Source organism: Dama dama, chromosome 30 (genome assembly GCF_033118175.1).
Source record: "Dama dama isolate Ldn47 chromosome 30, ASM3311817v1, whole genome shotgun sequence".
NCBI classification, from domain to species: Eukaryota; Metazoa; Chordata; class Mammalia; order Artiodactyla; family Cervidae; genus Dama; species Dama dama.
Genome location: NC_083710.1, coordinates 72,337,979 through 72,364,448, shown reverse-complemented (window position 1 = coordinate 72,364,448; position 26,470 = coordinate 72,337,979). Strand labels below are relative to the sequence as shown.

The 26,470-nt window shown below is 39.1% G+C and overlaps 1 protein-coding gene across 2 annotated transcripts in view; it reads right to left on the bottom strand.

Annotated features, from left to right (window-relative positions):
* The window catches only part of LOC133049097 (ATP-binding cassette sub-family C member 4-like), a 120,592-nt gene that overhangs the window by 9,601 nt on the left and 84,521 nt on the right, over positions 1–26,470 (bottom strand). For both annotated transcript variants that reach the window (XM_061132996.1, XM_061132997.1), the window contains 2 exons: positions 17,313–17,471; positions 9,087–9,176 (listed from right to left, as the gene is read on the bottom strand). In XM_061132996.1, coding sequence (XP_060988979.1) covers positions 9,087–9,176; positions 17,313–17,471 — 249 coding nt within the window. The remainder of the gene's footprint in view (positions 1–9,086; positions 9,177–17,312; positions 17,472–26,470) is intronic.

Below are 26,470 nucleotides of genomic sequence, written 5' to 3'. Positions count from 1 at the left end.
AGACATTACTTTGTCAACAAAGGTCTGCCTTGTAAAGGCTATGGTTTTTCCAGTAGTCATGTATGGGTGTGAGAGTTGGACTATAAAGAAAGCTGAGCACCGAAGAATTGATGCTTTTGAACTGTGGTATTGGAGAAGGCTCTTGAGAGTCCCTTGGACTGCAAGGAGATCCAACCAGTCCATCCTAAAGGAGATCAGTCCTGGGTGTTCAGTGGAAGGACTGATGTTGAAGCTGAAACTCCAATACTTTGGCCATCTGGTGTGAAGTACTGACTCATTGGGAAAGACCCTGATGCTGGGAAAGATTGAGGGCAGGAGGAGAAGGGGATGACAGAGGATGAGATGGTTGGATGGCATCACTGACTCAATGGACATAGGTTTGGGCAGACCCTGGGAGCTGGTGATGGATAGGGAGTCTTGGCGTGCTGCAGTTCATGGAGTCACAAAGAGTCAGACACAACTGAGCGACTGAACTGAATGGAAAATACACAAATTCAAACAATGGCAAACTGAAGCTTATACATTAGTAATCCTGGAACCTGCTCTGGTGATGGTTCTTTCCCAAGTTTAATTCTATAAATAGTGGACCAATCAAGTGCATTTTCCTCAGTGTCATAAATGTCTTGCAGTGAATGAAAACTCATGAAAAATAAGACACAGTGTCTTATTTCCCCCAGAATATGGATATAGGTGATGTTTATATTAATCTATCTTCATAAAGTTATACTCCAAAGATTGGAAAAAGCAAATTTTAACTGCCAAAGATAATCTGAAACTACATTTGGTGGTAGGGATCAGTTCTATAAATATTTATTTTGGAAAAGTATTATAGAACAAGAACCAAACTCAGGCTTTACTTGAAGAACAAAGAAGACATACACTCCAAGTTAAGAGACCAACAGATTGATGAGTGATGGCTGATAAATTATCTGACACTTTACAATGTCAGATAACAATACACCAAGGATGAGTCAGCAGTGTTTTTAATTTTTCATTTTTCCGGTATCCTAAATGCTAGAGCACGTCTATGAATGTGAACCTGAATTGTGTTCCAGATGGGACTCCGATCCCATGAAAAGGGAATTCTGAGTTAGGATTAAATATGATATTTGTAGGTAGTGTTAGCATGAAAAGTACATAAAATCTAAAGGGTAAGATTTGGATTGTGGTGCAAGTGGTTGGATTTGCTTAAGACTGACATCCTGACTCACACTTGCCTCTGACTTGGATCACATCCCATCACTAATTTGATTTTATACTTTCCTTTGAGTTTGTCCATATCTGCTTCATGAGGAAAAGGGGTTGTGAGGAGAAATGTTTTTCAAAAAAATGTTAATTTCTGAGACTCTGTCTTCATTTATAAATCAGGGATGGTTATGAGAATATATGAATATGAAGGCCCTCTGTAATGTAATGATAAAATCAAATTATATTAAATTTTTAAAATGGGAAAAAAAAGACAATAGAAGCAGAGACAATAAAGAGCTAAAACTAGAGAATCTGAAACCATACTAGATAATAGTATAATATTACTGTTAAATTTATTGATTAACATGCCTGTGTTAGGACATATAAGGGAATGTCCTTGTTTTTACAAGGTGTACATTTTTGTATTTAAAGGTGAAATCCAACTTTTAATAAACATTTCTACAACTTACAAACAATTGAGCAAAATATAGATTATATTGATGGAGAAAATATGGGAAGACACTAACAGCTGATGAACCAGGTGAAGGTGTGTATGTGTTCATCATAATATTCCTTCCATGTTCCTGTGATTTGAAAATTTTAAAACAATAAATTGGAGGCTTGGGACTCCCTGGTGGTCCAGTGGTTAAGAATCCAACTGCCAATGCACAGGACATGGGTTTCATCCCTGGTCCAGGAAGATCCACATGGCAAGGAGCAAGTAAACCCATGTGCCACAACTACTGAGCCCACACTCTAGAGCCCACAGGCTGCAACAACTGGCCTGCAGGCCACAGCTACTGAAGCCTGTGTGCTCCAGAGTCCAGGTGTCACAACAGGAGAAGCCATGTCAGTGAGAAGCTGTGTCCTGCCAAAAAGATTAGTCCCTGTTTGCCACAACTAGAGAAAGCCTGCAAGCAGCAATGAAGAACCAGCACAGCCAAAAGGGGGAAAAAAAAAAATGGAGACCTGAAGCCAGACAGACTGGGCATAAGTCCTGCCTGGCTCTGCCAACTGGGCAAGTTACTAAACTTATTCTACCTTAGCTTCCTAAGCTCTAAGACTATATTATTGAGAGGGTAACAGGCAGGAAGGCCAGGGGTCTCCAAATGGAGGAAACAGGCTGCAAATGCCAGACATTTTTATCTCTCTTAAGCGGCAGGAGGAAACAAACTATTGATATTTTTTTCTTTCTCTATACAAATTTAAAAGGAGGTTTCTCTTAAAATGCTGTGTTGCCATGACACCTTCACCTGAAGCTAACTATTCTCAAAACTTGAGTTAACCAATACAGTTTTTTTCTTATGGAAATGTTTGTCTTAAGCTATGTTAATGTACTATGCATTTACCCCAGACTCTGTCTTCAAGTTGGTTCCGCCAAATGGCTCAACCTACTTGACAGACCAGTATGTTATATTCAGATATTGTTCCCCTAATCTATGTAAATGAAACTATTTGATGGTAATCTGCCCTTCTACAAGATTCAAGTCAATCGTTTTATGGCCCAGGATGAATCATCTGGTACCAAGATTATCATGAAATGCAATTTATGGATAAGGGGCCTGGTGCCATTCTGAGTTTTAAGACATTCCTTTCTTTTCATTAACAGACTGCTAGTGACTATATAATATCCAGCTGAAGACTAGCAGGGGGTACTCTTTCTGCCCCCTTCTGATGCCTATGTCAGAAGCTTCCTCTATCTCCTTTATACTTTAATAAAACTTTATTACACAAAAGCTCTGAGCGATCCAGCCTTGTCTCTGACCCCGGATTGAATGTGTCTCCTCCGGAGGCCAAGAATCCCAGCATCTTATCATTCAGCAGCAACCTTTCATTATCATAATTATAAAGATGGGTACCTCCTAACATTGATAGAGTATAAAATGAATCAGTACATGTAGAATTTATGACAGATCAATAGATATTGCCCAATATTAACAATGCTGTCAGCTAGCCTCTCTTCATGTTCTGCTCCATTTTCTTCCTTTGCATGTATCAGCACTGAGACCTTGTTACATATTGACTTGTTTTCCATCTTCTCCAAGAGAATTTAAGCTCCAAGGGTAGAGATTTTGTCTTTTGATGACTGTGATAGCCCCACAATCTGCAACACTGCCTGTCTAACAAGTTCTCAGGAGATATTTGTTGGCTGTATGAATGAAGGCATGACTGTATCTCATCGTGTAACACAATTGTTCCTATAAATTAGAAAAAAAATCCACATATATAAATAATTTATACATAACACTATCTTCTTATTATGTGTAAAAGGAATATATTATAACAATTAACTGGGTCTAAGATATCACAACCTCACACTTTAAACAGTGGAAAGCACTGAAAAAGTTATGATTTAAAGAAAATGGAGTAAATAATACTATTCAAAACTATACATCTCAGTACAGAATCCTTCAGACTGTTTTTGAGTTTGGGAAAATAACAGAATATAGCAATATTGAAAAATAATACACTGAAATTGAAGGCACTCTATTTCTATCACCATAAACATTTTCAATGTAACCTACTACATGTACTCTATCTACCAACCAGGCACCAACACCCCTCACAGGAGATCAACACACATGTCAGATGGTTTCTATATTTTGTGGAACCTTCTTACTTTTCAAAAAGAAAGGCTGGTGTGGACTGAAGGAGACACTGAAATGCAATAAACAGATGGGGAAGAGCTTTTACTAGAGCAGGACCGGCAGTAAGGGAAGTAAGGGACTTAATAACTTAGTAAAGTTAGCCCGTTCACCTAACACAGGGCCCGGAAGTGGACATGTGACCTGTCCCACCACAAGGACTGAACCGTGTGGTTCCTGATGCACAGGCTGCTGATGCCCAGGTTTCTGTATATCGGTTTCCTGTGTGATGAAACACACTTCTGTCCGAACAGAGACACTATCAACATCAAACATTTGACTGCATGATTTCCTCCCCAGTTTTGACAGGACAGACCATATGCTTAACTTCATATCCCAGAATCCCAGCTGTTTTGTTTTCATTTTTTTAACAGAAGCGACACATTGGTGATTCATTTTGAGAGTTTGATCTACTGTGCTCTTTTAACCTTTGATTGATAAGGTGCTTCCTCTTCAGGTACATTCATGTTATACTTGTGGCATTATCTTGCTTCTTAGTGCCCCAATCAGCACTAATTAACTGAAGAATTTTTGTCACTTTATAGTAAGATGGCTAATTTACAGTATATAAAAAAATGTATTTTCAGCATATTTTGAAAAATAACCAAGATGAGATGGGCAGCATCCACTGGACTGCCTCCCTTCTGAATGTCCATCTCTCCCAAGGAAGGAGGAGGAAACAGGACTGCTGCTGCTGCTGCTAAGTTGTGTCAGTCGTGTCCGACTCTGTGCCACCCCATAGATGGCAGCCCATCAGGCTCCCCCGTCCCTGGAATTATCCAGGCGAGAACACTGGAGTGGGTTGCCATTTCCTTCTCCAATGCAAGAAAGTGAAAAGTGAAAGTGAATTCACTCAGTCGTGTCCGACTCTTAGCGGCCCCATGGACCGCAGCTTACCAGGCTCCTCCGTCCACGGGATTCTCCAGGCAAGAGTACTGGAGTGGGTCCCCAGTGCCTTCTCTGGGAAATAGGACTAGAGGACTTTAAAAGAGGAAAACATAGTGATTCCCTCCTACTCACTCACACTCAGGCCACCTCTGTGAGTTTGGGTTCACATGTCCAGTTTGGCACCACTTACACACTAATAACTATGGTTTTGAGTTCATATAAAAATTGACCTCACTGGTTAGTGATACCTCTTAGAGTGACAGGCTTTCCAGGTGGTATAGTAGTTATGAATCCTCCTTCCAAATTCAGGAGATGCAAGAAATGTGGGTTCAATTCCTGGTTTGGGAAGATCCCCTGGGGGAGGAAACAACAACCCATTCCAGTATTTCTTGCCTGGAAAACTCCATGGACAGACGAGTCTAGTGGGCTATAGTTCCACAGAGGGTCACAAAAAGTCAGACATGATCAAGCATGCACACACACACACTTAGAGTGATAAATCACCCCATTATTCTATTTCTTCAGGAATTTTTATCACATATGTATGTTTTCAATGAAAGATTTGGTAGGTTTTCTTTAAAACAGTCATAAAGAAGCAATTCCTAGAGAAAAACAATGATGGGATGATTTCTCTAAGTGACATTACCAAAGTTAACACAGTAAATTCTTGAAGCAATATCCAAAAACCACATACTTCACTTTTGAAATAGACTCACGTCTATTTCTTTTTATAGAAAGCTCCAAATGTAGTTTAAATAAAGGTAGATCTTAGTATCATCTATCCCTTCTACCACTTCATCATTTTTAGAATTTAGATAAAAGTTGCCTCTCTGTCCATGGAACAATGTGTTCTAAAATTCTGGAGTAATTTTTCTACCTGAGAATCTGTGAAAAAATATATCACCTGGGAAACAAATAGAAAAATAATTTACCAGTACTTCCAGTATTTTTCTTAAGATGTCATAATTTCACCATTAAACCTGTCCTGTGAATTCAAGATCAATTAGTTCAATTCAGTTCAGTCGTTCAGTCATGTCCTACTCTTTGAAACCCCATGGACTACACAATGCCAGGTTTCCCTGTCCATCACCAACTCCCAGAGCTTACTCAAACTCATGTCCATCAAGTCAGTGATACTATCCAACCATCTCATCCTCTGTCGTCCCCTTCTCTTCCTGCCTTCAATCTTTCCCAGCATCAGGGTCTTTTCCAATGAGTCAGTTCTTCACATCAGGTAGCCAAAGTATTGGAGTTTCAGCTCCAGCATCAGTCCTACCAGTGAATATTCAGGACTGATTTCCTTTGGGATGGACTAGTTGGATTTCCTTGCAGTTCAAGAGACTCTTAAGAGTCTTCTCCAACACCAGAGTTCAAAGTCATCAATTCTTCGGTGCTCAGCTTTCTTTATAGTCCAACTCTCACATGATTACTTGAAAAACCATAACTTTGAGTAGAAGGAACTTTGTTGGCAAAGTAATGTAATATTTAAGGTAATATGCTGTTGAGATTGGTCACAGCTTTTCTTCCAAGGAGCTAGCATCTTTTAATTTCATGGCTGTAGTCACCATCTGCAGTGATTTTGGAGCCCACCCCAAAAAAGTATTTCAGTGTTTCCATTGTTTCCCCATCTATTTGTCATGAAGTGATAGGATCAGATGCCATGATCTTTGTTTTCTGAATGTTGAGTTTTAAGCCAACTTTTTCACTTTCCTGTTTCACTTTCAACTGCAGCTTCTTCAGCATTCTTCAGCAAGATCAGTGGATCATCCTATCTAATTACATTTGATAGTTAACTGCTCTTCCCTCTTCTCTTCTAGAATTTCACTATAGACTCAAAGACTTAAATGATCAGAGGTGCACTTATTTGGGGGCAGGAAAAGGTAAAGCAATTGGCCCGATTTAGGAAAACAAAATCCTCACGTTGCTGGAAAGCCAGGTGGGTGTGTAAAGACTCAGTGCTGACATCCTTCAGAAACCAGAATTTCTGGCTGGAAATGTACGACCTCCATCCAAATCAGCCTGCTCACAGTCAAGGCTAATCTACATATTACAGACTTCAGAGCTTGCTTGGAAGGGTACCACCAAATGACAAATACATCAATTCAAAGCAACATGAACAATTACTTGGATTTGTGTAACAAAAAAAATTTAAAGAACTATGCCACACTTCTCTGAAATGAAGAGAGCAATAAAAATTTGGTAGTTATTTATGTCAAAGAGTGTTTTTCCTTTGTTTTCTCTAAGAGTTTTATTGGGTCTGGTCTTACATTTAGGTCTTTAATCCATTTTGAGTTTATTTTTGTATATGGTATTAGTTGCTGCTGCTGCTAAGTCTCTTCAGTCGTGTCCAACTCTGTGTGGCCCCATAGACGGCAGCCTACCAGGCTCCTCTGTCCTGGAATTCTCCAGGCAGGGATACTGGAGTGGGTTGCCATTTCCTTCTCCAATGCATGCATGCATGCTAAGTCGTTTCAGTTGTGTCTGACTCTGTGTGACCCTATGAACAGCAGTCCACCGGGCTCCTCTGTCCACAGGATTCTCTAGGTAAGAATACTGGAGTGGGTTGCCATTTCCTTCTCCAATATGGTATTAGGGAGTATTCTAATTTCATTCTTTTACATGTAGCTGTCCAATTTTCCCAGCACCACTTATTGAAGAGATGTCTTTTCTCCATGCTAGATTCTTAACTCCTTTGTCATAGACTAGGTGACTTTATCTCTGGGCTTTTTATACTGTTCCATTGATCTATATTTCTGTTTTTTTGTGTGTCTGTGCCAGTACCATGCCATCTTGATTACTGTAGTTCTGCACTGAATTTGTCAAAAAGCTCATTTGGGTCTTTCTATAATATCTTATGTAATGAACTTTTTGGCCAACTTAATAATGTAGTCTGAAGTCAAGGAACCTAATCCCCAGCTTCATATTTTCTTTCTTAAGATTGCTTTGGCTATTTGGGATCTTCTGTGTTTCCACATAAATTGTAAAATTTTTTGCCCTAACTCTATGAAAAATGCCATTGGTGATTTGACAGGGATTGTACTGAATCTGTAGATTCTTTGGGTAGTATAGTCATTTTCACAATATTGATTCTTCAAATCCAAGAATATATCTTTCAATCTGTTTGTGTCAACTTTGGTTTCCTTTGTCAGTAAATTACAGTTTTCTGAGTACTGATCTTTTGCCTACTTAAGTAGGTTTATTCTTATGTATTTTATTCTTTTTGTTGCAATGGTAACAGGATCCTTTCCTAATTTCTTTTTCTGATCTTTCATTGTTAGTGTATAGGAATGCACATCCTTACTTTTTAGAAGCACAAGACTGAGCTAGGTCCTATGAAAAATTAAAAGACTATCTATGGTTTAGAAGTCTAGAGTTTCTGCCCTCACTAGAATCAATTTGTAAAATGAGGGCAACACTAAATATTCAAACCAACAGCAAGATAATAGTCAAAAATGTTTCATGCAAGGGTAAGGGAATTCAAAGAAGTGGGGCAAGGGGAAACATGATACAAAAAATGACAGAAAATTCTCCAGAAATGAACCTCTCCATATAAAAGCTTAGCAAATTCTCCAGGGTTCTGTTACCTGCATTCATGCTTCAGCATTAAAATGACATAATCACCAACAAATAATCATTCTCATATTCCAGGGCTTCCCTGGTGGCTCAGACAATAAAGAATCTGCCTGCAATGTGGGAGATTCAGGTTCGATCCCTGGGTTGGGGAGATCCCGTGGAGGACAGAAAGGCAACCCACTCCAGTATTCTTGCCTGGAGAAGTCCATGGACAGAGGGGCCTGGCAGGCTACAGTCTGTGGGATCACAAAGAGTCAGATATGACTGCATGAATCTCTTTTTTCTATCTTCTTCTCATATTCCAACTATAAAATATACTTTTATAGACACTTTACTATGAAACTTCCTCATTTTGTTGGTCTGACCTCATTCACATCTTTCAGTTAATAATGAAAAACTACTACTGTCTCCACTTAGTAGATGTTCCCTAAGACCAGAGGAATAAAATGAACACTGGAAGGTGATTAGGGTAATGACATCACTAGATCACTAGTAGAATTTTATCCCATAGCTTTAACATCTAATTTAGTGCTCTGCAAAGGACAAGATAATGTGCCTAGTCATTCAAGGTTTTAAGGAAAAAGCTAAAATGGAAACATGGCATTATGTTCTTGGTTTTCATCATCATTAATTAATAAACATTGTAAGTGTACACATGTCATCAGTGTTCTTATAGGAGGTAAACAAAGTCAGTTAAACTGTTAAGCTCCTCTTAATTACCTGCAATACTCAAAATGTACATGCATGGATACTGATGCTAACAGTTAATTATATTTAATATTAATAAATTACCTCTTCTAAGGCATTCCATAGTTCCTCATCTGTATGTTCATTAAAAGGATCCAGATTTTTCTTCATTGTTCCAGTGAATAAAACAGGTTCCTAAATGCCCCAAAATACTGAATGTCATTACCTTAACCACTTTTCATTATATCCCAATGCTTACAGAACATAATTAAAATATAAAATATCAAAATTACTATAATTTTTAATAATCAAATTGCAAATGTATATTTAGAAAACATTATCTATAAAATAATTTTCCATGTACAAAGTGTGCTACAAAATATCCTCCAGACTATTGAACATTAAAAGAAGAAAAAAGTGTTGAAGAAGTTTTTTATCTTAAGAGAAAAACTGAAGAAGAGAAAGGATTTAATTCTTTAAAAATAAAAAGGCTTCCTGGGACCATGGGCTTAAGCACACACATGCAAACTTAGGATATAATTACTGGAGAAACTTTACATCAAGATCTACATAAATTAATTGTCAATCTTAGTGTGATTGGGAAATATCAATAGCATGATTAGTTGAGGTTTCTGACTCAAAGCAAACCATTGTGACTCAAACCATTAAATATTTACACATTGGCACTGAAGAATAAACTAGGCTCTTTTCTCCGCTGGTCAAACAGTCTTCTAGGATATGGAATCTCTCCACTTGTGTGAAAGGAACATCCCCACACGTGCAAAGAGAAGTCATCTCCTGGGGTCTGCAGCACCTCTGTCCATGGAGAGATCTCCTCGGATTCTGCGTCAACCTGATCCCCACATTCTCCCACCTGTGTGTCAGGATGACCTGCCTCACAGAGCCTCCTTACTACTAACTGCAAGGTCAGGATGACCTGAAACCCATTATGACTGGGTCATAATAAAATTATTCAAATAAGTTTTCCTGTTCAACTTTTGGAGGAGCCACAAGTAAACTGCCCTAGAAATGTATGTATCCTTCCAAGTTTCAGGACTTCCCTGGTGGCTCAGAGGGTAAAACGTCTGTCTGCAATGCAGGAGACCCAGTTTCGATCCCTGGGTCAGCAAGATCCCCTGGAGAAGGAAATGGCAACCCACTCCAGTATTATTGCCTGACGAATCCCATGGATGAAGGAGCCTGGTAGGCTGCAGTCCACTGGATTGCAAAGAGTCCAACATGACCGAGCAACTTCACTTTCCTTTCCTTTTTTCTAAGTTTCAAGAGAGAATCTTGTACAAAAGCTCCTGTAGGCCATTTACATTTTCCTCTGGAAGGCTCTAATAAGCCAGGCCACAAGAATATGACCAGCAGAGAAGAGCCCAACTGGTTCCTTTCAGTGAAGAGGGCAGAACAAGGGGATGCACATGTGTGGGAACAAGGGTAGACCTGACGCTTCCACAAGTGCCCGGAACTGCTCGGAATCACCAGCCTCAAAAATCCTGCCTGGCCTTGGGGCTAGACTTTCCTCCTCACTTCACAAAAGCCTGAGAAGATGAAAAAAGACAGATATTTCTTTTTCCTAGTCATGAAGAAGAATGACACTCAGACAGCCTCCTGTACCTTCTGTCAATATTGTCTCTGTTTTAAATCTGGTGAGTGACAAATGAATGAGAAGACTCAGGGTGTGCCACCAAAAAATGTGTATCCCTAAGCAAAATCCTATATAAAAAGACATTATATAGGAGCTTTATTGCACAAAGTTGATTAAGTGGTCAATATGCCTCCAAAGTGGTGAAATCACTGCTCATACATTTCAAAATGATTACTGAACTGAAAACTCCCAAAACGCAAATTTAAGGTCTTCCTTAAAATTCTTGAATTTAGGACCAAGACCAAACAACCATCTGTGCAATAGTAAGAGTTCCTTGTTAGGGGAACCATCATTCTATTTCAGAGTTTCACAAAACTTTTTTACTCTTTGTAATTATCAACCCTAAGATTCCTACATGCAGGCAATTTCTCATCCTTCAGTTGTTTCCATGAGGTTAAAACAGATGACATGGCCAATCAAGGGGAGGCTGCTCCCCAGTATTCCTCTTTTCTCCATCTTCACTTCATTTTCCAGATCCTTTCAGATAAGCAGTTGCTCCCTGAACATAATCTCAATCAGTGTTCTTTCTGGGAAACATACTTAACTACTTCAGATCCTCAGCACAAAGGATGAACATACATCCTTTGTTCATCAACCTACTTTGTACATCAGCCTACTTCAGATTCTCAGCACAAAGGATGAACATACATCCTACTTTCTCTGTTCAAGGAAATAACTTACGAGGAGCTTTCATTTTTGCTCATTCCTGAATTTTGAACACAAACTGAGGAGTACCTTCTTAAAAACACAGTATTCATCTTCAAAAGATCCCCTCAGGACTGATGGTCTATGTCTCTACTCCCCTGTCTCTGGTTCCTACCCAGATCCTTGCTGCTATCCTCTTTCCCCCAATTCTGATCTGCTCATGCAGGGTCAGCAGGATGGTGGGATGAACCTGGGAGAGAGGTAGACAGAGGACCCCAGAAGCTCGCTGCTGCTCCAAGGATCATAGGGCAGCCAGGGAAGATGCTGCGAGTTCATTATCTGAGTGGCTCACCCGAGTGGGGCAACTCAAAGAAACAGCCCTGGGCTCCCCTTCTGCAGAGTCTGCTCTCAGCTCCCCAGGTTCCCTAAATTAGGGTGTTGAGATACAAGCATCACTGCTTCCTACTCATTTGGGGGGAAGAGAGATTTAAGTTCTCTGCACTTAGACAAGTTAACTTCATGTAACCAAACCAACAGACTTTCTTCATCTCTGAGCCATTAAGACATTGTAAAGACAAAGGGCTCTTGATTCAGCAGGGATAAGATTTTGAGTATGTTTTCCTGACACTTATTAGCCCAAGACACATAAACAAATAAACCCATTTCAAAACTGATACTGTCCAAATAAGGGACAGGACAGTAGGAGTAGTATCTTTTGGCTTTGCTCCATACTTATTCACTTTTGTTATAGTTTGGGGAAAACTTTTGAGGATTTTTTAACATAAAATGTTATGTTATGTTAAAAAATTCAGGAAAATATCTGATGAGAACATCATTTAGTTCAACTAACATTTATTGGAAAAAAAATAAACTTGGAGTCAGACAATTCTCAGTTCTGATTTTACTGCTCATAGTTATTAGACTCAGGTTAAATTATTAACCTTCCCAAGATTTACTGCAAACTGGGGTTAGCCTTGCAGGGCTGCTCTGAGAATCTGGAATAACAGGGAAGCTCCTGCTGTGATGCTAACATGGACCAGAAGCCCCCAGCAGGGGGACAGTGAGGGGCCGTGTTTGTCAAAATGCAGGTGCAACGAATGGATCAGGAAATCAATTTTGTGCCCTGTGACCATCATTTTATCATTTATATGAACTAGAATAGAACTGGTATCACAGAAAATATCAGAGCACAGAGCAAGAGTAATGTTATTTGTGAAATTTTTGTTCCTCTGTGTGTATGCACACAGAGGCACATGGATCATGACACAAATCAACTGTACGTGAACCACACTCAACACCCACATGAAGGCACAAGCAGAGTAATTTGCTGCCCAGGCTCTGGAGCTGGGAATCTCTTTAAATTTGAACCCTGTTAGTATATTTTGGAAATTAATACCTTGCTGGTTGCAACATTTGCACATATTTCCTTCCCTCCCAGAGGCTGTTGTTTCAGTTTTATTTATGGTTTACTTGGTGCTTCGATTCTTTTAACTATGCCCCCTTTATTCTTGCTTCTGTTTCCATGACGTTAGGGGACAGATCCACAAACATATTGCTGTGATTTATGTCAAAGAGTATTCTATGTTTTCCTCTAGGATCTTGTCTCACAAATCTTTAAGTCTTTAATTTATTTTTACTTTATTTTTGTCTATGTTATTAGAGAAAGTTCTAATTTCATTCTTTTACATATAGTTGCCCAGATTTTCTGGCACTATTTATTGAGAGACTGTCTTTAATCCATTAATATTCTTACCTCTTTTGTCTTAGATTAACTGACCATAAGTGCGTGGGTTTATACCTGGGTTTTTTATCCTGTTCCATTAATCTATGTGCCTGGTTTCTGTGACAGGAACATACTTTTCTTTATTGTGTCTCTGTAGTACAGTCAGAAGTCAGAGATTTTGAATCCTCCTGCTGTGTTCTTTCTCAAGATGGTTTTGGCTATTTGAGGTCTTTCCTGTCTCCGTATAATTTTTTTAAAATTTCTTTTGTTCTAGTTCTGTGAAAAATGCCATTGGTAATTTGATAGGGATTGCACTGAATCTGTAAACTGCCTTGTATAGTTTTGTCATTTTTAACAATATTGATCCTTTCAATCTAAGAACACAGTATAACTTTCCATCTGTCTGTGTTGTCTTCAATTTCTTTCATCAGCGTCTTATAGATTAAGGGTCTTTTGCCTTCTTAGGTAGGTTTATTCTTAGTTATTCCTAGCATTGTTTTTATTTTTTATTTTTTTCCCTTTGACATGATGCCCAATGAGGTTGTTTCCCTAATTTCTCTTTCTGATACTTTGTTTTAGTCTATATAAATGCAAGAGATTTCTGTATATACAACAGTTATACAGCTCAATATCAAAGACAGAAACAACCCAATCAAAAAATGGACCAAAGATCTAAATAGACATTTCTCCAAAGAAAAATACAGATGGCCGAAAGGCATATGAAAAGATACTCAACATCACTAATTATTAGAGAAATACAGATCAAAACTACAATGAGGTATGACTTCACACTGGTCAGAATGGCCATCATGAAAAAGTCTGCAAATAATAAATGCTGGAAAGGGTGTGGAGAAAGGGTACCTTCCTACACTGTTGGTGGGAATGGAAACTGGTGCAGCTATTATGGAAAACAATGTGGAGGTTCCTTAAAAAGCAGAAAAAGAGTTCCCATGTGATCCAGCAACTCCACTCCTCAGCATATATCCAGAAATAGATAAAAACCCTTATTCAAAAAGATACATGCACCCAAGTGATCACAGCAGAACTACTTAACAACAGCTAAGATATGTCCATAGACAGATGAATGGATGAAGAAGATGTGGAGTATACTCACACATGCACACACAATGGAATATTATCAGCCATATAAATGAAACAAATAATGCCACTTGCAGCAACAAGGAAGGACCCAGAGATTGTCAGGTTAAGTGAAGTAAGTCAGACAGAGAAAGACAAACATCATATGAGGTCGCTTATATATGGAGTCTTAAAAAATGATAGAAATTAACTTATTTACAACCCAGAAATAGACTCACAGACATATAAAACAAATAATGGCTACCAAAGGAAAAGAGATAGGGAGGGATAAATTAGAAATCTGGTAATAATGGATACACACTACTATATACAAAAAGATTAAAAGGATCTACTTATAGAACAGGGAACTATATGTAATATCTTGCAATAACCTATGATAAAAGGATCTGAAAAAATATGTGTGTATATACATGCATATATATAATTATATATATAAATATATATATATCTGAACCTCTTGGCTGTACTACTGAAACACTGTGAATCAACTATGCTTCAATTTAAAAAATAAACAGACATACACAAAATAAATCCTGACTCTGTCCCTTACTTGATAAGTGGGATAAGCTCCCAGTGCCTCAATTTTTAAATCTGTCAGGTAAGGATAACAAAAGAATTGTGAGAATTAAGCAGGAAGTGGTAGGATAAGTGGCTAAGACATGTTAATCATTCCACAAACATTAGGAATTATCAATACTCATGTAACTTGCCAAGGATTATAACAAGCACTAGAGGAACAAACATGAGAAATATAGGCTCTTTCCTCAAGGAAATGAAGAAAAGAGTTGAGAGTGTGAGGCAGGCTGAGAAGGCCACAGGTCTTGGTGTATAAGTAAGTAAATGAGAAAGTGCCAGTGTGTATAGGGTGGTGATCAGGAGAGAAACTGGTGGGAGGGGAGCCAGAAATCAAAGTACAAAAAAATGCTAATCTGTCTTCTTGCTCTCGGTGGAAAACATCAGATACATTTCTCTGTTACACTTTTCCCCAAAATTCCTACTGTGTTTTTTGTTTCTTTGCTTTACTGTTTATATTTATAAAAATAACTTAGTTTATACTGTAACAATAAAGAAAATAACCAAGGACTATAAACACATAAGCAGAAATTAAAGTCACTCCAGAAGGTGTTACTCTTTTTACTTAAGCAGAAATAATACCCAAAGGTCTGTGCCCTGAGCCTTAAGAATAACAACAGTTCTTATTGCCTGAACTTTCCTAAGAACTAGACACGGGCACAAACATTTTAATACCCCGTTACATCTTCACAGCAAATCTGTGTGACAATGATTCCCAGAACTGATTTAAGGATGAGGATGCTGAAGCCTGGCAGCCAAGTGACGTCTTCAAGGTCCCACAGTCATATGAGGCAGAGCAGGAGTAAGACTATGGGTCACGTTGACACTCGGTCTACACTCTTACACATTCTACCCTTGTCTGCCTTCTAAATGGTTTCCTGGGATCCTTTACACATTGCAAGTTCTCTCTAGATTCTCTCTCTTTGATCAACCAACATCGCACCTTGGAGAAAAAGGCATATAAAGTGGAATTTAGATGGATACAAGTTCAGTTCAATATAGTCACTCAGTCATGTCCCATGGACTCTTGGGTGCCTCCACCTTTTTGCTGTTGAGAATAATGCTGTTATAACATGCATGTAGAGGTATCTCTTCAAGACCTTTCTTCCAATTCTTTTGCATTTAATAACTAAAATAGGATTGCTAGGTCATATGACAATTCTATCTTTAACTTTTCTGAGCAAACACCAACTTGCTTTCCACAGTGGCTGTACTATTTTACATTCCTACAAGCAATGAATAAGTTTTCTAACTTCTCTACATCTTTGCCAACACTTGTCATTCTCTTTTTCTCTCTCTTTTCTGACAGCAGACATCTTAAAGGTTGTGACGTGGCATTTCATTATAGTCTGAAAAGAATATCTTGGTTTCAAAAGTACTTAGAGTAATTCCAGGTATTTTAGAGGCCAAGGGTAGGTAGCAACTGCTGTACCCAAGCCCACATTCTCCTTCCCTTTGGGTGCCATGATCTATATGCTTCCTAATAAACAGGCATTTCAGGGCATATTACACCCACATTCTAGGAAGCACAATTGCCTGGCTCATTTTGTCTCATCTCCTTTCTGTTTTTCATCTCAAGAGGGTATTTTTCTGAGCTTCCTTTGATGAGCAGGTGATTATCCAGTATATTTTTTAAAATTCAAATTCTTCTTTTTTAAATCAGTAAGTCTGTCCAAGCAGAGTGCAGGATGGAAGATGAGGACACATAATCTAGGTTGCCCTTGGCTATATACCTGGAGGATAGTAATTTCTCAGTAAATATTCACAAAATTATGTTGAGTAAATTAACCACAAGGAATGACAGGAGTGTCTACACTGCATATAATCCAGTCTCCAAAACACTCTCTGAAAGTTATACTTCTTTACAATGCAGAAGATAAGAAAACAGAATCAGAGTCCAGGAAAAGACTGGCCAATGGCCAGCTCAGTGCTCCACCATCACAGCAGTCACATCTGGGTCTATGTGAAGCACTTCACACTTTGTGACCTATTTTGTTTTCACAACAGCTCAAGGGGTTGGTACGGTTAGTTACCTTGTAAGAGAGAGAAAACTGAGGTACATAGAGACAGAATTCTCAGTTACCTGCTCTACCTCCCTATTCTACACTGTCTCCCTGGTGAAAATTATTTATTAATGGATGAACTGTCAGTGTCTCCCCAGCATCTATATACCCTGTAATTTTCAAAGCTCAACAGTTTCATAGAAAGTCCTCCAAGGAGATAATCACCCTTGAAAAGATGTCCTCATTTCCCACAGCAAAATTCCATCTGTAAACCACTTAAAAGTCATGTTTCCCTATAGGAACCTCTCCAGAACTAGACAAGCCATTTATCCTTTGATTCTCAGAATTATGTGATCATCAGTGGATAAAATTGTGGCAACTGAGGAAGACTGAGTCCAGAAATCTATCTCAGTAAGTTATTAAATCACATGCACACAAACTAACGAATGAACAAAGAAACAAAACATGGTATCCGATGAAAATGTCTGTTGAAAATACCTGATGCTAAAAATGTGCTCTATTGGGGAAAAAAGGATCAATCCTTTCATGTAATTTGAAAATAAAAATCCAATTAAAAGCAATTAAACTTATACACTTTATTAAAAGAACATGTGAGAATGCTCTGATGTGCATACCTGAGGTGCAACTGACATTTTCTTCCTTAAATCATGAAGTCCAATGTTGGTGGTCCAGATCCCATCAATCCAAATGTCAGGTTCTTCAGGTTCTGATAATCTAAAAAGAGCAGTGATGAGGGAACTTTTTCCAGCTCCTGTTCTTCCCACAATGCCACGCTGTAAAGAGACCCAGGGAAATTAAACTCTGATTGTTGAAGATGAATTTTTAAAGTTCTATTATATATGAAGTGTAGTCTATAGTTTCTCAAGCATGGTCTTAGTGACATTTGGGTCCAGATAATTCATTTTTGGGGCATCTGAGGACTGTCATGCATATTATAAGATGTTTGACAGTAGCAATGAACTCTACCCACTAGATATCAGATGAAATGCCCAAATTGTAGCAACCGAAAATGGCAGATATTTACAAGTGTCCCTGGTTGAGACCACCATCAACCCAAGCATATGTAATATAAACATGAGTGATTTTTATGCCGTCTTACAGTTTTATTTATTTATGTAGTATTATTCAGATTTCCCTGGAAGTGAAAGTGAAGTCACTCAGTCGTGTCCTACTCTTTGCGACCCCATGGACTGTAACCTACCAGGCTCCTCCATGGGATTTTCCAGGCAAGAGTACTCGAGTGGGTTGCCATTTCCTTCTCCAAAGGATCTTCCCAACCCAGGGATCAAACCCAGGTCTCCTGCATTGTAGGCAGATGCTTTACCGTCTGAGCCACCAGGGAAGTCAGATTTCCCTGAAGGAAAGCTTAATATGCTAAAAATTGTTTGTTTTCTGTGATTATCACATAGTATACATTATGTGGTAGGTTAAAAGGGGGAGACATATATTGTGTGTGGTGTATATGTATACATGTGTATGTATGTGTGTAATTAACTAATATTCATAAATAAAGCAAGAAGATAAAAAAAAATCTGCTGGCAATGAAAAAACAGCAGTTTCCTAAGTGGTGCATAAGAAGTCAGTTTTTAAATTAGCTTTATTCCTACTGCTTGGGTAATCTGACCTTGAGAATTACATGGGTAATTTTACAGATATGTCAACAAGTCACCAAGTGTTATACATAAACAAGTACTCACTTTCTCAGGAACCTTTTAAGAGGAGTTATTTGGTAGAAAAATGAAATCACTTCCTGATATTAAATATCTTAATTATACTTTATCTTGAAACAACTTAAAATATAAAATAGATAAAATGCACATAATGAGATTAAAAACAACACAAAGAAAATTTGCTATTTACATGGGACCTTTCATCAGAGCAGTACAAAAGGCAGTTTATTAAAAAATTAATACTTACAATTGAATTTTGGAAGAATAAAAAATACATATCATGCCAGTCTATTTATTAATACCAAAACAGAGAGAAATTAAATGACTAACAATAAGGGTAAAGAATCTATATTGCAGATTAAATGTTGGTAAGGAATAAAACTGCATTCGAATATGTATGCAGAAACTGGTCTCTTTTACCAATGAGTTTGAAAGTGAAAGAAAGTATTAGTCACTCAGTCTTTTTTTTTTTTTTTGGTGGATAGATAATGTGGTTTATTTTTTAATTTTTTATTTTTTTCCATTTATTTTTACTGGTTGGAGGCTAATTATTTTACAATATTGTAGTGGTTTTTACCATACATTGACATGAATCAGCCATGGATTTACATGTACTCCCCATCCCGATCCCCCCTCCCACCTCCCTCCCCACCCCATCCCTCTGGGTCTTCCCAGTGCACCAGCCCCTAGCACTCAGTCTTGTCCGGCTCTTTGTGACCCCATGGAATGTAGCCCGCCAGGCTCCTCTGTTCATGGAATTCTCAAGGCAAGAATAGTACAGCAGGTTGCTGTTTCCTACTGCAGGGGATCTTCCTGACCCAGTGATGAAACCCAGATCTCCTGCCTTGCAGGCAGATTCTTTTCCATCTGAGCCACCAGGGAAGCCCAACTGCAAATTCCCTGAAGGAAGCTTCCCTAGAGATGACTTCATCTCTATTTAGAATCTGGATTGATGATGGTGTAAGACATGATTTTGATTATTTGTAAATCAGTAAAATTTTAAAACTCATAGCTTTAAATGGAACAACTAAATCTTTCTGAGCAATATAATCAGAATTCTTGGAAATTTTCATATTTTCTGATTTGAATCATATTTTCTGATTTGAATCTCTAAAGTTTCGCATCTTAGTCTGTCAAATCAATCATGGCATTTCAAAGCAGAATTTATCTTTAAAGAGATTAAACATAAGAAAAAGTGGGTTTAGCTAATTTTATTATCTTACAAAGATAATACAATGTCTATAAGAGACTTTGTTGTTGTTTAATCACTCAGTCACGTCCAATTCTTTGCGACCCCATGGACTGCAGCATGCCAGGCCTCCCTGTCCTTCATCATCTCCCCAGGCTTGCTCAAACTCATATCCATTGAGTCAGTCAGTGATGTGATCCAACCATCTCATCTTCTGTCGTCCCCTTCTCCTCCTGCCTTCAATCTTTCCCCTCAGAGTCTTTCCCAATGAATTGCCTCGTCTCATCAGGTAGCCAAAGTATTGGAGCTTCAGCTTCAGCATAAATTTTTCCAATGAATATTCAGGATTGATTTCCTTTAGGATTGACTGGTTTGATCTTCTTGCTGTCCAAGGGACTCTGAAGAGTCTTCTTCAACACCACAGTTCAAAAGCATCAGTTCTTCAGTGCTAGCCTTCCTTATGCCCCAACACTCACATCCATACATGACTACTGCTTTGATTTTATAGACTTTTGTTGACAAAGTAATATCTCTTCTTTATAATACACTGTCTAGGTTTGTCATAGAGTTTTCTTCCAAAGAGCAAGTGTCTTTTAATTTCATAGCTGCAATCACCGACCACAGCGATTCTGGAGCCCAAGAAAATATAGTCTGTCACTGTTTCCATTGTTTCCCCATCTATTTGCCACAAAGTGATGGGATTGGATGCCATGCTTTTCACTCTCCTCTTTCACTTTCACTCTTTAGTTTTTTTCACTTTCTGCCATAAGTTTGGTGTCATCTGCATAACGCATAACTGAGTTTATTGATATTTCTCATGGCAGTCTTGATTCCAACTTGAGCTTCAATCAGCCCAGCATTTCACATGGTACTTTGCATATAAGTTGAATAAGCAGGATAACAATATACAGCCTTGATGTACTCTTTTCCCAATTTTTAACCAATCTTTTATTACATGTCCAGTTCTAACTCTTGTTTCTTGACCTGCATACAGGTTTCTCAGGACATTTTGTACCTTATTTTAAACCCTAATCTGTATAATACAGATGGGCCATTCTGTGCACACAGGCAGGTTGTAGTGTGTACATATGTGGCTCACATGTATGTATAGGTAGAACTCAAAGATATTTTGGATTTGGTTTCAGACAACTTTAATCATGTGAAAAATCACAGAATAAAGAAAATTATGTGAATTTTTTGTTTCTCTGTTCAAATAAATTTATGTTTATACTATATTGTAGTCTGGGGGGGAGAGGGACGACAGAGGATGAGATGGCTGGATGGCATCACTGACTTGATGGACATGAGTTTGAGTAAACTCTGGGAGTTGGTGATGGACAGGAAGGCCTGGTGTGCCGTGATTCATGGGGTTGCAGAGTTGGACACGACTGAGTGACTGAACTGAACTGAAGTGTACAATAGCATTATATATTAAAATGATGTACAACCTTTATTTTCAATAGTTTATTGCTAAAAGAATACTAACCATCATCTGAACCTTTAACATTAAAATACACTGATACAGATCAGATTAACAAATATAATAATAATGAAACAATTTGCAATATTGCGAGAATTACAAAAATGTGACACAGAGACATGAAGTTAGCAAATGCTGTAGGAAAAATGGTGCCAATATACTTGCTTGACACAGTGTTGTCATAAATGTACTATTTGTTTTAAAAAATGCATTATCTGTGAAGCACAATAAAACAGGTGTGCCTATATTTCTGGGTGTTCTCATGCCCAGAAAATCAACACACATCAGGACACAGCTGAGAACTGTATCTGTGAGAATGTGTGTATGCTCCCATGTTATCAGCTCCACTGAAACTGATCTATCTGTGCAAACAAGAACATTTGTAGACTTTGAATAAGCGGGCTGAGATATGTAGGGGCACCGAGGACTGCTCATAACCACAGGACTGTGAACTCCATACTCCAGTGAGGAGAATAAAAGAAAGAAAAAAAAAAAAAAAAAACCCACAAGAAAACGGGGGTACTTGCCTGGCAGTCCAGTGGTTAAGATTCAGTGCTTCCTCTGTAGGAGGTGTGAATTCAATCCCTCATCAGAGAACTAAGATCCCACATGCAGCATGGCCACAGGCCCCCCGCAAAAGAAAAAGGCAACTAAAAGAAAATCTGGCTCTGGCTATCCTGCAGTTCAGTCACCAAAACTATAGTCTGAATGTCTCTTCTGGGTAACCAAAGGGTTTTACCGATTACCCATGGAGAGTGTCACCAGTATCAGTAAGCTCACATTCTTCAATCGAAAGACATTTGAATGGCTTTCCTGGTGGCTTAGTGGTAAAGAATCTACCTGCCAGTACAGGAGACATGGTTTCAATTCCTGGTCCAGGAGAATCCCACATGCCACAGAGCAACTAAGCCTGTGTGCCACAACTATTGAGCCTGCACTCTGCAACACGGGAACCAAAACTACTAAGCCACATGTCACAACTACTGATGCCCTCACATCCTATGGACTGTGCCCTGTAACAGGAGAGGCCACCACAATGAGAAGCCCAGGTACACAACTAGAGGAGTCCCCGTTCACAGCAACTAGAGAAAAGTCCGAGCAGCAACAGAGACCCAGCACTGTCAAGAATAAATAAATAAAATTATAAAGACACTTGGAGAAAATCTTATTTTATTTGTTTTGAAATGGCCCCTTTCTGTTTTTCCAACCAGGTTGGTCTCTGATGATGACACCAACTTGTTAGACATTTGCACCTGGATTTCTCTGCACACACCAAACTCAACATAATCAATACCCAATGCCCCACACAAAGCAACCCTTTCCTCCGTCTTTCCCACGTTACTCTCATGACTTCGTTCCCAGGCTCAGGAGCTTAACTGTCCACCTTACTTCCCTGAATCCAGGACAGTGCCAAGCCCTGAAGACTCGACTCTTGCAGTGTGTTATGACTCAGTTCCTCATTTTAAGATCTACAGTCAGCACTGGAGTGCCATGCTGCATTACCTTTTAAAAACAAATTAAAACAAACTTTATGATTTATAATAAACTATGCTTTATGGTTACGATCCTTAATCATAATCAGTGCAAATAAATTTGAAAAGTAAATAATAGCTATACTCAGCACTCTGAAAAAAACATTTTCAAGATGATGTTTTTACTTTCTAGACTTCTGTATCATTTAACAAACCCCCTACTGGATATTTAGGCAGTTTCCAATAATTTGCTATTATAAATAATCTGCTAAATATCCTTGAAACTAAATCTTTTTTTTTTGCAAATACTCTCAAGGATTTCCTTTAGATAAATTCTCAGATGTGGAACTGCTGAGAATCAAGTATGAATATTTTTAGAGGAAGCTGTTAAGCCGTTAACCTATTCTCCAGAAATATGATACCATTTTCTACTCCCACTTAATTCCCTGCACATTCACAAACCTAAGTGTTATATCTTTGTTTTAATTGACATCAGTTTGGTTCCAAAAAGTGGAATCACTTTCCCAGGACATTTTCCTGGAGGCACACAGCTCCAGGCTCCCCACCTCCCTCATCTGCCCACTCTGGTCCTCAGGCTCTCACTTCTCAGATTAAACTCCCAAAGGCCACGGGCTCCATGCCTATCACTCCACCTCAGGATGTTTCTTTTACAAAACTGTTCCCACTAACCTCTCCATCCTTCATGTCCACAAGTCACCTTCCTTGGGTGACTCGGGAGTTGTCAGAGTTGAACATGAAAATGTCTGCTGCACGCCTGGCAGCTGATTTTCCTGAATGCTCTGCAGGCGCCTAGTTCTTCACTCACTGGATCAGGGCATCATGCTTTTGCTTATGTTGACCCCACCTCCTAAAGAACTTTCACATGCATTTCTGCTGAATGCATCTCCACCTGCTGAAACCCTAACCACACATCACTAAGTCTGCCTCACATGCCTAAATCCTTGGAAATGCTCTCCCTGTCCCTCAGGTGGGCTTGTCCCAACCCTAACAGATGTTATGTTGTTTTTGTAAAAACCTCTATAAAAATTATGATCTTTTTCTAGCTTACAAAGCTAATATAGTCATTTTCTTGTTTCTTCAGATGAACTGTACATGTTGACAGCAGGATCTGTATTGGATTTGACTGTCTTATTTGTATTATATGTGGTGTCCTGAGAAAAAGAAGCTTCCATTGGGAACTGAGATTTTTAACTCAGGCCAGACAAACTTATGGAATATCTATTACCATATTATTTAGGTATATGATAAACCAAACAGATAAATATAACAGATGGATCCTACAGCTATAGATACAACTTCAAATGGCCAACACCTTTTTTCTCATGGAATAGACAACTTTCGGGTGTAAGTGGTTATGGTCATTTAACACCCATTGAAATGATGGCCATCTTTATCCAAGCAATTACTCTGATCCCCATGCTGGGTGCCTTACATGTCTTATCTTGTTTAAGTGTACAACAAACCTACAGGCTACTTCCTATAGCTTCCATTTTGCAAAAGAAAAGATTGAGGCTTAGTTAGATGAATTAGTCTGCCTGAAATGTCAGAGCCCGTAAGTCACAGGATGGGACTCAAATCCACATCCTCAGGCTCTTCTCCATCTGCTGATGGCCTCCTTATCACCTGGATAGCCTGGTACCTTCTCATGTCCCTTTGTGTAGCCAGAACAGAGAAAGTGGGGAGAAGTATAGCTGCAGTTAAAGGCACAGGCCTAACATAGAGATCCTACAGCCAGAGAATTAAAGCATGGTGTAAATATTGGCATGTACCTAATGAGTGTGCCTGAGGGCAGGTGAGTCAGCTGTCAGCAGGAAGAACCAGCACCCACAGCTGGGCTGAGACAAACCTGCAGCTGATGGGGCACACGGTGCCTGGGGAACAGACCAGACAGACCCCGTGCTCTGCTTGGGGCAGTAAGATTCATATTTCATCCCGTCAGGTGGTGAAAGAGCCACACCTACTCTCAGCTATCTCTGACTGCCTCACTCAGCTATCTCTGACTCCAGTTCCAGGCAGGGCTAACCCTGTGGGAAACTCCTCCAGTCCCTGCAGAAGGCTGGTGTGGGGAAGGACTGACAGGATTAAAACAGCCCATGATGAAGACAGACTCCATGGGAAGATACAAATAAATGCAGTAGAATCAAAGAATTAGACTATACTGTAAAGACCTGATTCATACAATATAAACCTAAGTAAATCTGTAGGGTAAGTGGCACAGAGCTTTCTAGTACCTCCTGCTCAGTCACAATAGGGGTTTGGGTGATTCATGAGCTCAGTTTCAAACTGTCAAGGACATTTTTTGGAAATCACAGGTCATCAGTCATCAAACACTGCCCTGTTTAAATGCAATGCTGAGAAAGTGATCTGAATGGGCCTGAGACCCTGCATTTCTAAGAAGCTCCAGGAGATGCAGGTTTTGCTGCTCTGGCATGACAGTCTGAGTCACAAGGAATGAGGAAGTCGGCAGGGGAAGGGGGACAAGCTGAGAGTGAAGAGAGGGGTTTATAAGAAAACATTACATAAAAAAAGAGAAAATATAGAAAACTAATATTTTTGCATATTATAGCAAGGTCTAGTAAGCATCTGTAAAAATGTATTATCCAAGTAAGAGCCGTGAGCAAAAACAAACAAAATCAATCTACCTCAAGAGCTGGAAAATGCTTTAGTATGGCTCAGGACTCTCTAAAATGATCAAATCAACCACAAAATCATCTAAATGAAAAATGCAGCCCATGTTCAGGATCTAACCAGGAAGCCTAGCAGGCTATTTACAAGCTGATTTTTTTTTTTTTTTTTTTTTTTTTAGTTTTTGGCTGTGCTGGGTCATGGTTGCTTTGGGTAGGCTGTCTCCAGTTGTGATGAGTGGAAGCTACTCCTTGTTGTAGTGCATGGACTTCTCACTGAGGTGGCTGCTTTTGTGGCTGAGCACAAGCTTTAGTAGTTGTGGCACGTAGGCTCAGTAGTTGTGGCGCATGGACTCAGCAGTTATGGCACACAGGCTCAGTTGCTCTGTGGCATGTGGAATCCTCTTGGTTCAGATCAAGGATTGAATCAGTGTCCCCTGCATTGGCAGGTGAATTCTTCTCCACTGCACCACCAGGGAAGTTCTGGCTCTTTATTTTCACTTGTCATTTCTTCCATGGGTTAAAGTCCTGCATAGTATCTACTACACTTTCCTATTGATGGTAACTCCCAGGAATTGTGACAGCAGAGGAAACGAGGGAAAGAGAATAAAGCCCACTTCTGTTGGACTGGTTCACTCCCACGTCCCCTCCCCACCCACAGCAGCCTCTCTCAATCAAATCCAACACCAAAGTGGCGTCCTGGAGTGACAGGGGTGGGGACCCGTGAGCAGGAGAGGAAACCTAGGATGTACACAGGTGGAATGAGATGGCTTCATGAACATGCTGCTTGGGTTTCATCACCCCACACAGAAATTAAGCTAATGGAGATACTGTATCAAGCTGCTGCAGTTATTAATTCAGTCTCCAAATTTAATTTTCCCTCAAACATTTTAGAATCTCAATAATCCTATGATTTGCAGGGTTTAAGAAGGAAGAATAAGAATCTCTTAACGTTCATAAGTTATGCTACAGAGTTTCTTAGATAATTCATATTCTATGGCTTTGGGGAAAATTTAAGAGAAGTGTAAGTTAACAGAATTATATTTACAATGGAAAATCTGACTGACACGTTGTCTGAGAGTAAACAAACATTGCCTTCAGAGCTTTCAGAACAAAATTGTATCAGAAACTGTGCTTAATGTTTTCCTGACATGGCAGTTCACCTTCTTCCTGACCTACAGTGGAACTGGAAATAATTAGGACCACCTTTTGCCCTGTGACTAACTGAAGCTGCTCTCTGGGTAGCATTTGGGGATTAAGTTGAGTATTTATTTTTTTCATTTTCATGTTACAAGGCTATCATTCATTAAATTACA